The sequence below is a fragment of the Tachyglossus aculeatus genome, chromosome X1 (assembly GCF_015852505.1).
Source record: "Tachyglossus aculeatus isolate mTacAcu1 chromosome X1, mTacAcu1.pri, whole genome shotgun sequence".
Lineage (NCBI taxonomy): Eukaryota > Metazoa > Chordata > Mammalia > Monotremata > Tachyglossidae > Tachyglossus > Tachyglossus aculeatus.
In genome coordinates, this window is record NC_052101.1 from 114683647 (window position 1) to 114702637 (window position 18991).

The following is an 18991-nucleotide window of genomic DNA, read 5'->3' on the forward strand; positions in this document are numbered from 1 at the left end:
CTGCCGGAGTCTCTGCCCCGCAGCCCTCCCGCTGCAGGCAGAGCACGGCTCCTCTGGTGCCGTCGGCCTGCCCTCTCCTCGCCCCCCCCTCCGGGGGGCCGAGGGCACGGAGCGGAAAAACCCGGCCGGCCGGGGCTAGGGAGACAGACAGCAGGTGCCCTTCCTGCCCGCTCGGAGCAGGAGGGCTGGGCTGGAGAAGCCTTCAGTGTGGAGGGGTGGGACAGGAGATAAAGGGATCTGGGTCTTGTCTGTCCCTCCCCCTCCACCCCCCCCCCACCCCCACCCAGGAACTATTTCATCGTCGTGGTGCCTCTGAGGAAATCACGCAGCGGCCAGTTCCTGAACCCTGTGGGGGGTCCTGAGGAGATGAACCTGGAGGAGGTCAGCAGCCCCCCCCCCCACCCTCCCAACCCCGGTCCCCCCGACTGCGGTCTGTCCCCACGGGAATCTCGGCCGGGCCCTGGGGAGGTCTGAGTGGCCATGGCCCTGCCCTCTCCCCCCACTTCACAGCTGATCCAGGACGTGGCCAGACTGCAGCGCCGGAGCCTGCGCCACTCGCGCCAGCTGGACGCGCCCAAGCCGTACATCGCCGCCCACTTCCACGTGCTGCCAGCCCGCTTTGAGCTGGGGGACCAGAAGCACTATGGGGGCTTCGACAACAAGGCCCTGGAGGCGGGGCAGAAGTACGTCTTCTTCGTCCTGGCCGCGCTCCAGAAACCTGAACCGGTGAGCAAGCGCGGCAACCACCCATTTTTCCCCACCCTCCCCTTCTTCCTTCTGTCCGTCCATCCTCCTTCGGTTCTCCTTCTTTCTCTCCGGTACTCTCCCTTGGCCTCCCACCTCTGGCTCTGGCTTTCTCGGAGTCCTGATTTCCCAGGGGTAATTCCCACTCAGAGACCTTCAGAGGAAGTCCGTCTGTCTGTCCGGGGGGAGGGTCTCAAGTCCATCTGATCCTTCTTCTGTCGGGTTTCCTCATCCCCCCTTTCTTGACCCCTGCCCCAGGGCAGCCCGGCTTAAGCTGGCCACCCCCTAGCATCTCCTCCTCCGGCCTCTTCCCCCTTCTAACCTGGCTCCTGCCAAAGCTCCAGCCAGCCACACTCCGTCCCTCCAAGCCCGAGCCCGAGTGTCCCCCAATCGCCTTCCGTGTCCGGCACAAACCTGGGGCTCCACACTCCACCCCAGCAGACGTTGTCACTGCTGATCCCCCGCCTCCTACCTCCCCCACTTCAAAGTACTGCTGAGGCGTGGCCACCTCCTCTGGGAGGCCTTCCCCGATTAACTTCCCATCTTCCCCATCTCAAACCACCCCCCACCATCCCTCAGCCTCCTCAACCCTCTTGGACCCCTCTGTGTGTTCTTTTCCTACCGGGATCTGTTATTTAAATGAAGTCTCCCTCTTGCATGTTTATCCATTTGTGGCTCTTGTCTCCCCAATTAAACTAAGGGCCCAGTACATGCTGGGAAGGTGGTGGGTGGGGGGAGAAGAAGTTGGAGGATGATGACAACCATTTCTCTTCTCGTCTTCTCGAATGTCTAAAGACATTTGCTGCCAGCCCCTTCTCTGACCCGATCCAGCTGGACAACCCAGACCCTCAGCCCATCATCGACGGAGAGGAGGGTCTCATCTGGGTCATCGGGCCGGTCCTGGCCGTCGTTTTCATCATCTGCATCGTCATCGCCATCCTGCTGTATAAAAAGTGAGGGGGGGCAGGGAGGACGGAGCGGGGCTGGAGGGGCAGTGGATGTGGAAAAAAGTGCCAATTTTGGGGTGCGATGGAGAGTAGGAGAGCATGACTGGGCCTGCAGTCACCCAGATGCTGCTGCTTTCAATCCCTAAAGAGCCTCTAGACTGAAAGCTCCCTGTGGGCAGGGAATGTGTCCACCAACTCTGTTGTATTGTCCTCTCCCAAGTGCTTGGTCCAGTGCTCTGCACATGGTAAGCACTCAATAACTACCGCTGATTGATTGAGCCCACCCTACCCCACCAACCTCCAGAGCCCTTGGCAGCACATCTGGGCCAGAGTCCCTGAGATGCGCATCTCCTGCCCCTCTCCCATGCCCTGGTCTCAGCATGGGATTGCGGATGCGCTGGGGGGCTGGAGGGTGGTGAACCAGTGTTTCCACCCTATCGTGGCTGTCCCGGATGGACTCCCAGTCTCTTCCTCCCCATCATTGCACTGTTGCACTATTATTACAATAGTAACGATAATGATGATAATGGTGATGTTGGTTAAGTGCTTACTATGTGCTAAGCATGGTGGTAGAGACCAGCTGAACAGTCAAGCAGGTCTGACACAGACAAGTTCCGGGGTGGGGGGCCTCTGACCCATTTGCTCTGGGAAGCAGCTGGGCCAGCGTGGGGAGAGAAGTGGCCCACTGACCAGAGCCGCTGGAGAGGAGGAGGAAGGAGAGCTGGCCCATGCTTTAACACAGTCAAACTTCAGGGGGCTCAGGAGGAGATGGCCTAAAGGGTGGCTGGTGGAAGTCTGAGCTCCTGGGTGTCCCTCCTGCCTCCACACCACCACCTCCTGCAGCCCCAAACGCCCTCTCCACCCCCTTTCCCCCAGGACTAGAGCTGAAGGAAACAGACTTTTCGACCGGGCATCGAATCTTCCCCAGGCGTACCCAGCTCCCCTCAGGGACCTTTGTGACCAGTGGGGGATTCGGCGCCCCTCTGGCTCCCCACGCTTAGCCAGGCTAATGGGCCGGGAGAGGAAGAATGGTCTCTTGCCCACATCCTAGGGGACCCCCTTTGCCTCCCCTTGGGCGGCTTCCCGTCAGGGGTAGCGCCACGGCCGGGCTCCACAACTGCTAACGCCTGTGTCTTTTTCACTGCCTTCCCTCTGCCGCCTCCCGGGACAGCAAACCGGATAGGTAAGAGCAACCCAGGCAGAGGCCCTTCTCCCCGGCCCAAGAACCTTCGCTGTCACCCTTCTTGCCCTCTCCCGAAACCCCTCCGGGGGGCCCAGGCCCCCAGAACCCACATTCTCTCATGCGGCCTTGCCCGCCCCCAGCACTCTTTCTCTCTCTCTCTCTCTGCCTCTCTCTTGCTCTCTCTCTTTCTCTCCCCCCCCACCCCCTTCCTGGGTCTCCTTGAAGCAAGAGGAAAGACTCAGAACTGCGTACCAAGTGCCTCCTGAACAACGCCGATCTCACCCCCCACCACCCCAAGGACCCCGTGGAGATGAGACGCATCAACTTCCAGACTCCAGGTACCCAGCTCTCCTCGGAGATCTCGCCCCTTGCCCGAGCCCGCTCAGGCTGTCAGCGGGGTCCAGGGCAGACCCGTGACTGGGCACTGGACCAAATGGCCTGATCAGACGGCCATCACCTAGGTCGAGGGGGAGGGGGCAGGCCGGAAAGAGGAGAACGTCGTCTTCTCGCTACTGCGTCCTTGTGTGGGACTCTCCTGATCCCTGCCCTAGCTCAGTCCCGGCACGCTCCAGCTTTTGCCCCGAAAACGGGGCAACAAACAGCCCCCGTTCCTGTGTACTGCCGGCTGGGCCTGGGCAGGGGTCAGGCCCCTGGGCAGAGGCCAGCCTGGGAGAGACTTTCCTGGGATTCTGACCCAGGATGCCCCCTTCCCCCACTCCCAGGTCTAGGCAGGGGTCCCCTGGGCTCCTCTGAAGGCCTCCCCAGATCCACCTGCTCACCCCTCCTGTGCCCAGGCTTTTCTCCCTGCCTTGGGGGACAGAGCTGGGGCCAGTCCAGGGGCGGAGTGTGGGAGATGCTGGCCACTGAGGCCACCACCACCCCCCCGCCCCCGGGCCCCACTGGGCAGCACTCTGCTCCACTTTCCAGCCCCCCACAGTGAGGGCCTGATCTGCTGAGCCCAGGATAGGAAGGACATAGAGTCGGCTCCCCCTCCCCAAATCAGCCTCCCTCCCCCTCCTCCATCCTCTGCCTCCCTCCCTCCCTCCTTCTTAAATTTATGTTGCTTTTTTTGGCCTTTTGTTTGATCAGCATGAGGTTTGAGCGCGGCGGAGCGGCTGGTGTGGCATGTTTTATTGGTTTATGTTTTACTGTTTCCCGCAGATTCTGGCCTCAGCAGCCCCCTCAGTGACCCTGAGTTTGAATTGGAAAGTTAGTTCCCGGGTTGTGTCTTCCTGGCGGTTCCCTTTCCCATTCTCGTCCCCCTCCCACCCCCTTCCCCTCTGCCTGCCCCTGCCTGCCCCCCTGCAGGGAAGGGGTGTGCTCCTCTCTCTGTTGTTGGCTGTGGTCTCCCCCTCCTCCTCTCCCCAACCCCCTCACGTGGTTTGGTTTAACCTGCTCAGTCACTCAGACCATCTGACTCCACGCGTCCCGTCCCCATCCCCGCCATTGCTGCTCACTGCTCAGCTGCCAGTTTTACAGGGAGAGAAATGCAGCTGTCTCTCTGACTCTCTGCGCCCCACCTTGGCCTGGGTTTGGGTCTCTCGGTCCCTCTCCATCTCTCTCTTTCTCTCTCTGTCCTCAGGCCATCTTGATCACTGTGCCTATCTGCATTGTTGGTCTCTGTTCCTCCCTCTCTATCTTTCTTTGCCTCTCTCCCTCCATTTTTCTGTATTTCATTCTCCATCTCCAGTCACCTTCTGTGAGTTTGTACCTCCCTCCTTCTCAATGTTTCTCTGTGTTTCCCACCTCTGTTTTTCTCTCTGTCTCTGCCTCTCTCAGCATCTCTTTGCCTCTGACTCTCTCATTCTCACTCCTTTGGTCTCTCTGTCTCTGCCTGTCTCTGGCACTGGGGATGGTTACCAGGAGAAGAGAAGGGGACTCACAAGTTGTCCCCCCACTGATGGTGTCACCAGATTTTCCAGTGGGGGTGTGAGGGAGGCTGCCTCTGCTGAAGCAGGGAAAGGGAGCAGGGGAGTGGACAAGGAGGTGTCTTGTGTGTTTCCGTCTGTTGGTCAGCCAGTCTGTCTGGGTGTGCGTCTCTCTCCCCTGTGTGTGCTTATGTGAGCTCTGTTCTTCCCAAAGGACGTGGCTCTTCCCGCCCCTCAAAAGGGTCAGTCCCTCCTAAGTGTCCCCAGGAAAGGGGGCGGAGAGAAGGTCCAACTGAGGAGCCCAGCCAGCCACCCCCCCAAGCCCCAAGGCTCGTCACCATTGGGAGCAGAGGGAAGCAGCTGGGAAAGGAGCCAGGAGCAGCGAGATGGGGGTTGGGGGAGCAGGGTGCAGAGCTGTTTGCCAGCTCCAGGACAGAGTCTTTTCTCTTCCCTTTTGGGCTTTGCTGTCCCCTTCCTTCCTCCCCTTCTCTCTCCTCCACCCGAACTGCCTGCCCTGAAGGTTGGTGAGGCGGGAGGCTCATGGCACCGGCACCGGCGGGAAAGGAGGAGGACAGGGAAGAGGAGGAGGAGGAGAGGGCAGGCAGGCTGGGGCCAGGGCCAACTGTAAAACTGACCACCCCTCCGCTTTGCTTTGCCGTCTCTGTGCCGTGTCCTGAGGGGCTGACCGTGCCGCCACACTGCCCACCTCTACATCACCAGATACCCAGGGGCTCGAAATTCTCCCTGCCCCGACGGGGACCCCGGGCACTGGGGAGCAGCCTGGGGCGGCCCCTGCCACCACCCGATCCGAGAGCTGGGTCTCTTGGGAAGGGGTGGAGGGAGAGAGACATCATAGTGAAAACTGTGGTGGGAGGGGGTGCTAGGGGCCACCCATTAAGGTCTGAACAGGATGGGGGAATGTAGGCGGCCCCCAACCCCCAACTCCCACTCCCCATCTCCCTGAAATCCAGTCCATCCCCTTGCGGGCCACCAACGCACCCTCCTCCTGCCCCGCTGTTTGCCGTTTCCCAAGGGGCTGAGAGGGGAAGCTGTGCCACCAGTGAAGAGTCCCACGGGAGGCCAGAAGCCTCATTTCTCCCCCGCCCATCCCCGGCCCCACCCCTTCCATTCGCGGGACCCAATTTCGAGCCCCAGCCACCTCCCTTTCTCTTTTCTAACCTCCGTCCTTCCATTGCAGCTCTCACATTGTAAAGTTGTGTTTCTCCTGCCCCGTCCCGCCCCCCCCGGTTGGATGGCACTGGGGGGCGGGGGGAAGGTTTGTGTTCATCCCCCCTGCTGGGGTCAGTGACTGTCTCCCTCCTGCCAGGCATGCTGAGCCACCCGCCTATCCCCGTGGCCGAGCTCGCCGAGCACACGGATCACCTTAAAGCCAATGACAATCTGAAACTCTCCCAGGAATATGAGGTGCCGGCCCCGCGCCCCTTCCCTTGGGTAGGGTGGGGCCTCAGCTTTCCCCATCCCTCCCCTCTCCCAGTGGGACCCCCTCCAATTGGAGCCAGCCTACCCGTCCTTGGGGTTTGGGGAGGAAAGGCTGGGCCTCCCTCTCTCTCCCCACTATCCCCCACCCTGACGGTCACTCCGCTCTGACCTGCAGTCCATTGACCCTGGCCAGCAGTTCACCTGGGAACACTCAAACCTGGAAGTGAACAAACCAAAAAACCGCTACGCCAATGTCATCGCCTACGACCACTCCCGTGTGATTCTGCTGCCCATAGAAGGTGAGCCGAGTAGGAGGATCTCCCCCACCACCACCCTCCAATTTGCTGGCCACCACTGGCTGGCCACCACCACCCTGAGTTCCCCAAATCCAACCTCTCCCCTCCACCATCTGTCCCCTAAACAAGCTTCCACCCCACCGACCGGAAAACTCCATCCCTCCCTCTCTCCTCCTCCAACACCTACCCGGCTTTACTGGAAAACGGAAACTCCCGATTGTTGGTTTCCAGGTTGGGTGCCAGCTGGCTTCCCCTCTTCCCCACTCCATACTCCTCCTGACCCTCAAGGCCCTCCCCAATAGCCACTTCCTCCAGAAGGCCTTGCCCAACTGATTCCCCCAACACACCCGCCTTCTGGTCATGTCACCCCCTCAGCTGGCTCATTTGTTATTGACAGATCGGGTCCCTCTGGCCTCTGGTGCGTTCGTCTTCCCCATTAGACTTGAAGCTCCTTGAGGACAGGGCTCAAGTCTTTTCCATCTTTCGTCTGTTCGGAGCCTGGGGCATCCTGGGATTCTGAGACTAACAGGGCAGAAAGTGTGTGCCTGCGCCTCTTCCCTTCCCACCCACTGGGGAAGGCCAGTCCCGTGTACTGCCATTCATTCACTCATTCATTCAGTCATATTTATTGAGCACTTACTGTGGCTAAGCACTTGGGAGAGTACAACACAACAACAGACACATTACCTGGCCACAATGAGCTCACAGTCTAGAGGAGGAGACAGACATTGATATAAATAAATACATTTCGAATGTGGACATAAGTGCCATTGGCCTCTGCCCTGACATGAAGAAAGCACGGGACTAGTGGGGCCCCTTCTCTCAGAAAGTGGCCTGGCTGGTGGGGCTGGAGAAGTGATGAGCCACATTGGTGCCCCCCACACACACACACACCACCACCCCCATTCCCCAGTCCGCGTTCTGTCATGCTCCAGTGACCACTGGCGAGCAGGGGATGAGGAGGAGGAGAGGAGGTAGAGGAGGAGGAGGAAGAGGACAAGTCATCATGCAGTAGTCAGCCGCTCCTGGGCCCTCCCAGTCCCAGGGACTCATGCCCTCTCCCGGCTCTTCCTCGCAGGCCTCGTGGGCAGTGACTACATCAACGCCAATTACATTGATGGCTACCGCAAGCAAAACGCCTACATCGCCACTCAGGGGCCGCTGCCCGAGACCTTCGGCGACTTCTGGCGCATGGTGTGGGAGCAGCGCTCAGCCACAGTGGTCATGATGACCAAGCTGGAGGAGAAGTCTCGGGTGAGTGAGGGACTGGCAAGGGCGGAGTGGAAAGGGGAGAGATGGCTGGGAATGTGTCTCCCTGTGGGTCCTGTGGTTCACACCGGGCGACCTTCCTTATCCAGATCAAGTGTGACCAGTATTGGCCTGGCCGAGGGACGGAGACGTATGGGGTGATCCAGGTGACCCTACTGGACACCGTCGAGCTCGCGACATTCTGCGTGCGCACCTTCTCCCTGCACAAGGTACTTGTGGATTGGGGGGCAGAGGGAGCAGGCCCTGCACTGGCAGAGCTGTGGGGGTTCCGAGCCCCAGGGCCTTTGGCTTAACCTTCCCGTTTTGCCATCCTGCCCCCTTCTGTGGGGCCCAGACGGTACCGTGGCAGGATCCGCCACAATCTGGCAGGGAGACAGCCTGACCGACTGACCTCTCCCTCACAGTCAGTCAATCGATCAATCAGTCAGTGGTATTTGTTGAGTGCTTACTGTGTGCAGAGCACCATTCCAAGCACTTGGGAGAATACAATAGAACGCTATCAAAGACACATTCCCTGCCCACAGCGAGCTTACAATCTAGAGTCCAGCATAGGGTTTCCCTCCGGCGACCCAGCAAGGGGCTCTTGGTCCACAGATCTAGCCCAACCCCTCTTGAGCCTGATCGTATTTTGTGCTGTCCGACACTGTATGGGAACGATCCCCATCTGCTTTCCTAGGCGGACAGACAGAGATGGGGGGCTGGCTGGGACCCCTCAGGGCTGAATACCCCTCCCCACTTCCCCTTCCAGAATGGTTCCAGTGAGAAGAGAGAGGTCCGCCAGTTCCAGTTCACGGCTTGGCCAGACCACGGGGTGCCCGAGTACCCCACCCCCTTCCTGGCCTTCCTGCGGCGAGTCAAGACCTGCAACCCCCCTGATGCTGGGCCCGTCGTCGTCCACTGCAGGTACGTTGCTCCTGACTAGAGGCCCCAACTGGGGGTTTGGCTGGGCCCGTGCCCCACCCCCATCTCGCTTGTCTGTGACCCCCAACCCTAGCCCTGCCTTCTGATCCCCATTCCTACTACTGAAGCAGAAGACATTTTGCCTGGCACTAGCCCCTCACTGGGCACTACCTCTGGGAGGGAAAGGTTTGAGGTTGGGGGAACCAGGGAGGAGGCCGTTAGTCTGCCTGGACCCAGAAGAAGGTGGGGGAGGTGAGGAGTCAGGGGGTCCCGGAGATGCTTAGGGTCCCTTTCCTTCCCCTCCCGCTCCTCCTGGTCATCCTCCTCTTCCTGCCCCACCCCATCCCCGTGGCTGGAGGTGGAAGGGGGTGCCAGGTCCCCAGAGCCCGGCCCGGGGTAGCTCCATGGGCATCAGGAGCCAGAGGAGTCGAGGGAACCGGAATGGGGGTCCTCGTGTGGCAGAGTGACTTATCGCCCATGGGCCCCGGCCCCTGAGCCCAGCCCCATGGTCCCCTTTTCAGCGCCGGGGTGGGACGGACAGGCTGCTTCATCGTCATCGACGCCATGCTGGAGCGCATTAAGCATGAAAAGACAGTCGACGTCTATGGCCACGTGACCCTTATGCGCTCCCAGCGCAACTACATGGTGCAGACGGAGGACCAGTACAGCTTCATCCACGATGCCCTGCTGGAGGCCGTGGCTTGCGGCTACACTGAGGTCCCGGCCCGCAACCTCTACTCCTACATCCAGAAGCTGGCGCAGATTGAGGCGGGCGAGCACGTTACAGGAATGGAGCTGGAGTTCAAGGTAGCGGCCGGTGGGGACCTGAGATGGCAGGCAGGACGGGGGACCAGGGGCCTTGTGGGGAGGGGGTGAGGTGGGGTGGCGGCCCGGGGCCCGGGGATGGACAACAGGATGGGAGGGGGCCCCATGTCGGGAGGCAGAGCAGGGCAGGCCAACTCCCGGGGAGTCTCCCCTCCCCCCGGTGACCCCAGCGCCGCCTTCTGTTCTGGCCCCTCCAGCGCCTCGCCAACTCCAAAGCCCACACGTCCCGGTTCATCAGTGCCAACCTCCCCTGCAACAAATTCAAAAACCGCCTGGTCAACATCATGCCCTACGAAACCACCCGCGTGTGCCTGCAGCCCATCCGGGGCGTCGAGGGCTCCGACTACATCAATGCCAGCTTCATCGATGGATACAGGTGGCGCCCCGCCCCACCCCGGGCACGCAGTGGCCTAGGCAGAGGGAGGGGGGAGGCTGGAAAAGAAGGTGCCGGAGCCCTGGAGAAGTGGACTCTGGCCCAACCCTGCCTGGGATAAGCACGCTTCCCCCTGCCATGTGTCCGGGCCCCACGGCTGCAGAGGAGGGTTTTTCCCAGAGGCACCTGTTCCCAGAGGCTGGGGATCCTGGGGTTGTTGGTGTTGCTCCTTCCTGACCCAGCTTGCTCCTGCCCCGCCCCCAGGCAGCAGAAGGCCTACATTGCCACCCAGGGCCCCCTGGCCGAGAGCACAGAGGATTTCTGGCGCATGCTGTGGGAGAACAACTCCACCATCGTCGTCATGCTCACCAAGTTGCGGGAGATGGGCCGGGTGAGTTGCAGCCCACGGGTACCCCCCAACACACACACTGTCCCCTTGGTGGGCAAAGACCCGAGGTGGGGCACCTTTCTCTCCATGTGTCCTTGGGCAACAATGGGGGCACTGCAGGGGAATGCCGATAGGGTACGTGGCAGATGGAGGGGGCCCTGGATGGCCGTTGCCCATCCTCTGTCCCGCTGGGCCCGAGGCTCGCAGACCCCAGCCGGTGACCATCCTTGGGACTTCCCTCGATAGGAGAAGTGTCACCAGTACTGGCCGGCGGAACGGTCCGCGCGCTACCAGTACTTTGTGGTGGACCCCATGGCTGAGTACAACATGCCTCAGTACATCCTGCGGGAGTTCAAGGTCACGGACGCCAGGGTGAGTGCATCATCTCTCCTCTTGCCCCGACCCACAATCATCTGGCCCAAAGGGAAGGGCCCAAGCCAGGACATAGCTTACCGGCGGGAAAGTGGGAAAAAGAGATGGGGAGGGTCAGGGTCGTGGGGAGTTGGGGGCAAGGACAGGGGGACGAAGAAGAGCACAGGCTTGGGAGTCAGAGGATGTGGGTTCTAATCCCAGCTCCACCACTTGTGACCTTGGGCAAGTCACTTAACCTCTCTGTACCTGTTACCTCATCTGTAAAATGGGGACTAAGACTGTGAGCTCTGCGTGGGACAACCTGATTACCTCGTATATACCTCAGTGCTTAGAACAGTGCTTGGCACATAGTAAGCGTTTAACAAATGCTTAAAAAAAATGAGAGTGGGGGGGAATTCACTCTCAGGGGCCAGTGAGAGTCATCAGTTTCGTCATCTTGGCTTGGAAAGGGGCCTGGCTGGGGCACTGCAGGGAGGGGTTGGCACAGTCCCCATCCAAGAGGGACGGACTTGGGAGAGATTGGAACCTGCAGATAGAGAATAACGGTAGATGGGTCAGCAGTGGCGGGGGCCAAAAGAAGGAAACACAACAACTGTACTGATTCCAGATGATGGAGTTGAAGTGAAACCCGTGAGTGAGAAGGAAGTTGGAGGGTTAGCGTGATCAGGGAAGGCCTCCCAGGGGAGGTGGTTGTGTCCTAGGAGGACTCTGAAGTAGGGGAGGGACAGCGGCGAGAAGGTCTGCTGGGGAGAAGTGCAGAGACCCGAGTTTGGGCCAGACATGGACGGCCCCTGGGAGCGGGGCAGGCTTTGGAGGAGGAGGGGCGGAGTCTGGCCGGCGGGAGCCGTGGTGGGCTGCCTTGGGAGGAGCCGGGTTAGAAGCAAAGGGAAGAGGCCGGAGGCGGGGGCTCCAGGGACCAGCCAGGAGGCTGGGTTGGCGATCCCGACACAGGGGTCTGGGGGAGGCCTCGAGCCGGGCTGCCCATCCCCTCCTGGTCCTGACAACCCATCCCACCCGCAGGACGGCCAGTCTCGCACTGTCCGCCAGTTCCAGTTCACTGATTGGCCAGAGCAGGGCGTGCCCAAGTCCGGCGAGGGCTTCATTGACTTCATCGGCCAAGTCCATAAGACCAAGGAGCAGTTTGGCCAGGACGGGCCCATCTCTGTCCACTGCAGGTAGCCATCTGGCAGGGCTGGAGCCTCCGTCGGGGAAAGAGGATGGGACGGGCGATGGGATGGCTCTCTGCTGCCCCTTGGCCCTGCCAGCAGCCAGAGCAAGAGGGATTCGTAGAGGTCTGGGGACGAGCAGCCCAGGGAAAGGCGGGGGCGTCACCGGGTCCGTCCCGAAGGCTCCGGCAGCCCCAGCCACCCTCCCCAGAACCCCGCATCTCCGTTTTTCTGTCCCATTTGCAGCGCGGGCGTGGGCAGGACCGGCGTGTTCATCACACTGAGCATTGTCCTGGAGCGGATGCGCTACGAGGGGGTGGTGGATATCTTCCAGACTGTCAAGATGCTGCGAACGCAGCGACCTGCGATGGTCCAGACGGAGGTAGAGGACCAGGAGAGGAGGGGATGGGGAGGGCAAGACAACTCAAGGAATCTATCCGCTCCATCTCAACCCCACCATCCACTTGCGGTGGTTAACAGCAATCAGTCAGTCTAGCTATCAGTAGTATTTATTGAGTGCTTACTATGTGCACAGCACTGTAGTTAAGCACTTGGGAGAGGACAAAGCAACAGAATCAGCAGACACATTTCCTGCCCATAACAAGTTTATGGTCTAGAGGGGGACAGGCGTTATTATGAATCGGTCATAATATATAATTTAAAGATATGTGCATGAGTGCAGCGGGGTTGCGGGGTGGGGTGAATAGTAAGCACTGAACAAATACCATTATTATTATTGTTGTTATTATTATTAATACCAAGTATCCAAAGATCACAGGTTGAAGTGCATAGATGACACAGAAGGGAGAACGAGTTGGGGAAAAGAGGACTTAGTCTCTGAAGACCATGTGGAGGAGACGTGACCTCAGTTATGTTTTGAAGGTGGAGAGAGTGGTGGTCTGGTGTATATGGAGGGGAGGAGTTCCAAGGTTAGGGGGAGTACATGGGAAGGGGGTTGGCAGTGAGATTGACGAGATTGGGGCACAGTGAGTAAGCTGGCTCCCGAGGAGCCGAGTGTGTGGGCTGGGCTGTGGTCGAAGATTAGCAAGTTAAAGTAGGATAGGACGAGCTGATTGAGTGCTTTAAAGCTGATGGTTAGGAGTTTCTGTTTGATGCAGAGGTGCATGGCCAACCACTAGAGAGGTTCTTGAGGAGTGGGGAGACATGGCCTGAATGTTTCTGTTGATAAGTGATTCGTGCAGCGGAGTGAAGTATGGTTTGGAGTGGGGAGAGACGGGAGACCGGAAGGACAGCAAGAAGGCAGATTCAGTAGTCAAGGCGGGATAGGATAGTGCTCAGATCAGCATGGTAGCAGTTTGGATGGAGAGGAAAGGGCGAATTTTAGCGATGTGAAGGTAGGACCAACAGGATTCGGTGACAGATTGAATATGTGGGTGGAATGAGAGAGACGAGTCGAGGACCAAGCCAAGGTTACGGGCCTGTGAGGTAGGGAGGATAGTGGTGTTGTTCACAGTGATGGGAAAGACAAGGGGAGGGCAGGGTTTGGGTGGGAAGATTAGGAGTTCAGTTTTGGACATGTTTAATTTGTGTCAGCGGGACATCCAAATAGATGTGTCTTGAAGGCAGGAGGAAATGCAAGATTGCAGGGAAGGAGAAAAGTCAGGGCCAGAGATGTATATCCAGCCCCGTGGAGATCCCCCTACTCAGTATCTCTGCCTCTGTCTCTCTCTTCCCTTCTCCCATTCCCAGGATGAATACCAGTTCTGCTACCAGGCGGCGCTGGAGTATCTGGGGAGTTTTGATCACTATGCAACATAAAAAAAAAAAAAGAAAAAAGCCATCTTTCTGCAGACTCTGCCAACCCCTTAGGTCTGAGCAGGTTGCTCCTGCCCGCTGCCCCGGCGGGGGCTGGGTGGGGAAGGAGTGCTGGAACTCTTACTACCCAAAACAACAAACGGAATCAGAAGCAGCAGCGGTGGCTTTTCTTTGTGGATGACGTGGTGGGGGTGGGGGGTGTGGGGGGAGGGTGGGAGGGGAGCCTCTGTTCGGCCCGACATGAGCCAGCGGTGACTCTGGAGTTGGGGAGGCCGTCCCCCGGGACCCTCGCTGGCGGCGTGGGGAAGGTGAGGACCCTCACGGTCCAACGGAGTGGGGGAGGGGGGGCGTCCAGCCCTTCTGCCTCCTCTCCACCCTGCCCGCCCACCTCCCCCAGAGGAGGGTCTGTGGACAGACTTTGGTGTCCGTGGTGCTCTTGACCTGCCAAGACCGCACGCGTCCCTCCCCCTCGTTCCCCACTCCCCACCCCCACCCCCCACATCCTCACTTCCCCAAAGCAACATGGTACTAAAGCAAAGCGCCCGGGGCTCCCCCGTCCCCCTGCTGCCCTGGCCCCGGGGCTGGTGGGGTTCGCTGTTTAAATACTTAGAACATTCCTGGATTCTTTTTGTTTTCTTTTTCTTTTTTTTCCCTCCAATTCCAAACATTTATCTCCAGGGGATTGACCCCAGACCCACAGCTCACGTGGTGCTGGACATCGGGCTGGGGAGAGGGAGAGGGGAGCGGCAGCTGTCGGGCCCGGACCAGGGGTCAGGGACCCTGACCTCTCCCACAGGCCCCTCCTCCAGGCCCTCCGTCTGACAGAATGTCAATGACCACAGCCCCCTCCCTACCCGCAATCCAACTGTTTTCAGTTTGCACTCCCTTCCCCCCTCCCCTTGCTGAGGTAGGAGGGGGCTGGGGTCCCTCCCCTCGGGGGTGCATGGGGGACCTGGCTCCCACCTTGTAGGGCAGGACAGAGATGAGTTTTCTCCTTCTACCGATGCTGCCCCGACTCCCTCCCCCGCTAGGCTCCCGGCCCGTCTCCCCCGCCCCCGCAACCGGGCCCCTCGCGCCTCTGGCCCTGCCCACTGGGCCTGGCCCCAGACTCCGAGTGGTGGTCTGGTCGGAGAAATCGGGGAGCGGTCCACCCCCCAGACGTATCTGCTGGCGAAATACTGTGAGTGGCTTTCTTTCATGTATCGATGTACCTGTTCCGAGTGACATTACCTTTTTTTTTTAATAGTGTATTTTTTCCCTTTTTTTAAAAAAAAATAGTCAATGATTCAAAAAGAAAATTTGCTTATTTGTTCATATTCTGTTCTAAAGACGGTCTATTTTTTCACTGTAGAAAATGCTCTGTGTGGCGGCTGTGATATATAGAAATGGCAGTGCAAATCGCTCCCCGTCCCTCTCCCCACACTTCCTGCTCCTCTCCCATCCTAGAAGTTTAAACTCACTCCTGAGAGAATCAAACACCCTTTCCTTTTTCTTTTTCAAATTGATCTCAGACATATCAAACGCACGCCGGGGTTGGGGGGGGGGTGAACGGAGGGGGTGGGGAAAGAGGAGGTAAGGGCATCCTGAAGAGGGGAGCGTGGGAGATCCTTCCCTGACGCCTGATGCCCGCCCCACCCGAAAGTGGACGAACAGTCCAGGGCCTGGCCACGGGGCAACCAAGGGGCAGACTGAAGTGTCCAGGAATGAACGTCGTACGCTTCCTTTCCATGATTCCTCCTGCTTGGCCTCCTGTGATTTCCCCCCCACCCCCACCCCCCACCGCCCTTCCTCCTCCCACCCCCCCGACAGAGGAGGGGCCGTGGAGAGCCCGGGTCAGGGGAGCAGGCTCTGGGGCCAGCAGGACAGAAGCCAACAGCCAGACGGCTCTGTGCCGCCAACCCCCCAGACCTGTTTTCCTGCATCAAGCAAAAGGCCTCTTAAAGATTGCCGCCCATCTGCCTGTGAGCTGCCCGAATTCTAGGGGGTGGGGGCTGCAGCAAAAAGTCTCCCCGGGCTGGAGGGGAGGGCGGGCGAGGGTGGGGGACACGGGGAAAGAGGGGAAAATGGGCGTAATAAGGAGAAACCTCGGCACGGTACAGTTTTTCCCCTTTGTACAAAAGCGAAACATGGCTGCTTTCATTCACACTGTTACTCCGAACAGAAACAGTGAAGTGGTTTTCGTGCCACTGTGTATGTAGATATATCGACTTTGTATTAAAGGAAGATTGTCTGAAAGAGCTGTGTAGAAGCACGTTTGTGGCCAGGTGACTGGGGGGTCGGGGGTGTGCTCTCAGCCTGGATACACAGAGAGGCTCCATCTGGGGGTTTCATGGCCCCCATTCAGAAGCTCTGGGGTCTCGTCAGAACCCCAGGGGGAGCGAGGCCAAAAGTCTGGTCCAGGGGGCCACAAGGGCGGGAACAGCCCCTTCAACACCCGCAGCTCGGGGGTGGTGCGGATACTGACTCTCCATGGCCCCTAGTATCCCCCGTGCAAAAAAAGATGCTGCCTATGGGTTTTACTTCCATCCCGCTCCCCACCAGGGTTGGGACACACATTTCCTCTTTCCAACCTTCCTTTATCTTCAAAATGACCGAGTCTCCCCTCCATCCTGAGACTTTTGGGGCCAGGAACCTGCACAGAGGAGTTGATGATAGGATCAGTGGCTTGCCCCACACTCCTCACCCTCTTTTGTCCCTGCCAGGCAAGGATGTGCCCACTGAGGGCATGGAGGGCGATGAGCAAGTAGGCGGACATTGTGGGGAGAAGAGGGCAGCGCAGTGCCAAGGTATTTTTTCCAAGCCAGGCCCATTCACATCCAAAGTGACTGCTGTGCTGTGCTGTCATAACCCAGCAGGCAATTGCCTCAGTAGCCACTGCAGTCTCTCACCACCCCATCAGCCAGCTGATTTTCAGGATTTTCCCTGGGTCCTGTCCACCGCAAGGGATGGCCTGGGAGGTCCTTTGGATACACAGGAGCCGGCAGGCAGAACCAGAATCAAAACCCAAGTTTCCTGATTCCCAGAGCAGTGCTTTTTTCCACCCCACCAACAACGCAGCTTCAGGAAGACAGAAGATGAATGGAGCACTTTCTTTCTCTCCCTGATGCCTGACTCTGAATGGCAAGGGAGAGAGGGCAGAGAATGCTTTTCCATCAGCATAGACTGTGGTGCCATACCTCTCCATACCTCTCCATGGCCTGGAACAGGATCAGGTGCTCATTAATCTTTACCTGCCCCACTGGTGGCTTCAAGACACTATCAGCTCTCTCCCCCTTACTCATCCGAGGGGATCTCACTTCAAAGCCTTATTAAAAGTACATCTCCTCCAAGAGCCCTTCCCTGACTAGGCCTTCATCTCCCCTTCTCCCACTCCCTTCTGCGTCATCCTTGAACTTGGATCTGCCCCCTTGGATCTGCCCCCTTTAGTTACCCCCTCCTCAGCCCCACAACACTGATGTACATATCCATAATTCATTTATTTGTATTAATGTCTGTCTCCCCCTCTAGACTGTGAGCTCCTTGTGGGCAGGATGTGCCTATCAACTCTGTTTTATTGTACTCACTCAAGCACTTAGTACAGCGCTTTGCACACAATAAGTGCTCAATAAATACCACTGAGTGATTGATTGCAAACCTGCTCCTTCTTGGGTCCCCCTCACCTTCTGCAGGCCTGTTTCAGCTCAGCACACAGGGCCTTCTATTCCACCCGGTGAAATTGTGCTGGGGTGAATCTGCCAGGAAACTCCTGGGGCTTGGGACTCTGTTTTGGGGTTCACCATTTTGGGTTTTAAGTTAAATGATGCTCACGTTCCAAAAAGAAAACAATCCAACAAGTTCCTCCTACCATCCTGAACCCAAGTCCGATCCGCTAAGCATGAGAGGAACTTGGCCTCAGGCCCCCAGACCCGAAGCAGGGCTGCAGAGTGTCTTACCTGGTTATGGTTTAATTAAGCATCTTTCTGTTCACCAGCACCAGCCCGGTTGGCTCCCGACCTCTGTTACCCATGGTTAGGGCTGGCTGCATCAGAGAGGCATGCTGATGGATTTATGCTTCTCCCTTTGGGGAACTTTAATCAAATTAGCCCTTCTGGAAGATGAACTTCCAGGGAGCACCCATGTTTCCTTTCAATTAGCATCCAATGGCAGCCAGCTGCAGGTGGGGGATGTGACTAGAGGAAGGATGGCGGGCGATGTGGGTGTCTCTGTTCATCCCTTCCACCTCTGCCTCTCCTTATCCTCTTCTGTTTCCCTGAGCCTTTTCCCTGGCCGTTGGGTCTCATCCCCTTAATCTCTCTCTCTTTCTCTGCCCATCTCTGACTCTGTATTTATGCCCCTCCCTAATTCTCTCCTGGCCTGCAGCCTTGCCAGTTGCCCCTAATTGCATACAAGCAGGCAGCAGATTGGCCCTGGGCATGGGCCCGTTCCCCTGGGGCTCCCCCTTAGAGGCCAAACCCTTTCCCCTGCTCCTCTGGGGACCTCCCATTCTACCCGGTCCACTCTGTGGGACTCACGCCTGCCCCAACTCCAGCCCTAGGCTTTTGTCTGCAGTTCTGATCAACCAATCAGTGGGATTTATTGAGTGCTTACTTTGGGCAGAGCACTCTACTAAGCAGCTGGGAGAGTATAAATAGCTAATAGACATGATCTCTGCCCTTAAGGAGTTTAAAGTCTAACAGGGGAGACAGGCACTAAAATAAATTATAGCAGCCAAGAGTAAGGATATCCATCCACTTCAGCATCAACCAAAACTCCTTACCTTTGACTTTAAAGCACTCAGTCACCTTGTCCCCCTCTTACCATACCTTGCTGATTTCCTACTATAGCCTAACCTACACACTTCACTCTTCCAACACCAACTTACTCACTGTACCTCGATCTTGTCTATCTCACCACCGACCCCTTGCCCACATACCCCCTCTGGCTTGGAACTCCCTCCTGCTTCATATCGGACAGACATTCACTCTCCCCACCTTCAAAGCCTCCCTAAAAACTTATCTCCTCTGAGAGGCCTTCCCTGACTAAGCTCTCATTTCCTTTTCTCCCACTCCCTTCTACATAGCCCTTGCACTTGGATTTGCACCCTTTAAGCACTTGATATTCACCCCATCCACAGCATTTACATCCATATCCGAAATTTATTTTCACGCCTCTCCCCACCTAGACCATAAACTCCTTTTAGGCAGGGAATGTGTTACTAATTTTGTTGCATTATACTCTCCCAAGCCCTTAGCACAATGCTCTGCACATGGTGCATGCTTAGTAAACACCATTGATTGATTGATATGTACATAAATGCTGCAGGGGTGGGGATCAGGGGAAGCATCTAAGTGATTAAAGGATGGGATTAAGTTCATGGGAGAGGCAGTGGGGAGGGAAAATGGGGTTGTGGGGGATGAGCACTTAATCCAGGAAGGCTTCCTGGAGGAGATGAGATTTTTAGGAGG

At 58.0% G+C, this 18991-nt stretch overlaps 1 protein-coding gene across 16 annotated transcripts in view; it reads left to right on the forward strand.

Annotated features, from left to right (window-relative positions):
- Positions 1-13561, forward strand: part of PTPRS (protein tyrosine phosphatase receptor type S) — a 95857-nt gene extending 82296 nt beyond the window's left edge. For 6 of the 16 annotated variants that reach the window (XM_038740621.1, XM_038740624.1, XM_038740631.1 and 3 more), the window contains 18 exons: positions 288-381; positions 511-726; positions 1540-1697; positions 2863-2874; positions 3100-3212; positions 4036-4083; positions 6070-6167; positions 6358-6481; positions 7557-7732; positions 7837-7956; positions 8496-8650; positions 9169-9454; positions 9670-9848; positions 10110-10236; positions 10480-10605; positions 11626-11780; positions 12018-12153; positions 13482-13561. In XM_038740621.1, coding sequence (XP_038596549.1) covers positions 288-381; positions 511-726; positions 1540-1697; positions 2863-2874; positions 3100-3212; positions 4036-4083; positions 6070-6167; positions 6358-6481; positions 7557-7732; positions 7837-7956; positions 8496-8650; positions 9169-9454; positions 9670-9848; positions 10110-10236; positions 10480-10605; positions 11626-11780; positions 12018-12153; positions 13482-13550 — 2392 coding nt within the window. In that variant the 3' untranslated portion in view covers positions 13551-13561. The remainder of the gene's footprint in view (positions 1-287; positions 382-510; positions 727-1539; positions 1698-2862; positions 2875-3099; positions 3213-4035; positions 4084-6069; positions 6168-6357; positions 6482-7556; positions 7733-7836; positions 7957-8495; positions 8651-9168; positions 9455-9669; positions 9849-10109; positions 10237-10479; positions 10606-11625; positions 11781-12017; positions 12154-13481) is intronic. The other 10 variants (XM_038740625.1, XM_038740634.1, XM_038740627.1 and 7 more) reach the window with 3 other exon arrangements.
- The last annotated feature ends 5430 nt before the right edge of the window (positions 13562-18991 follow it).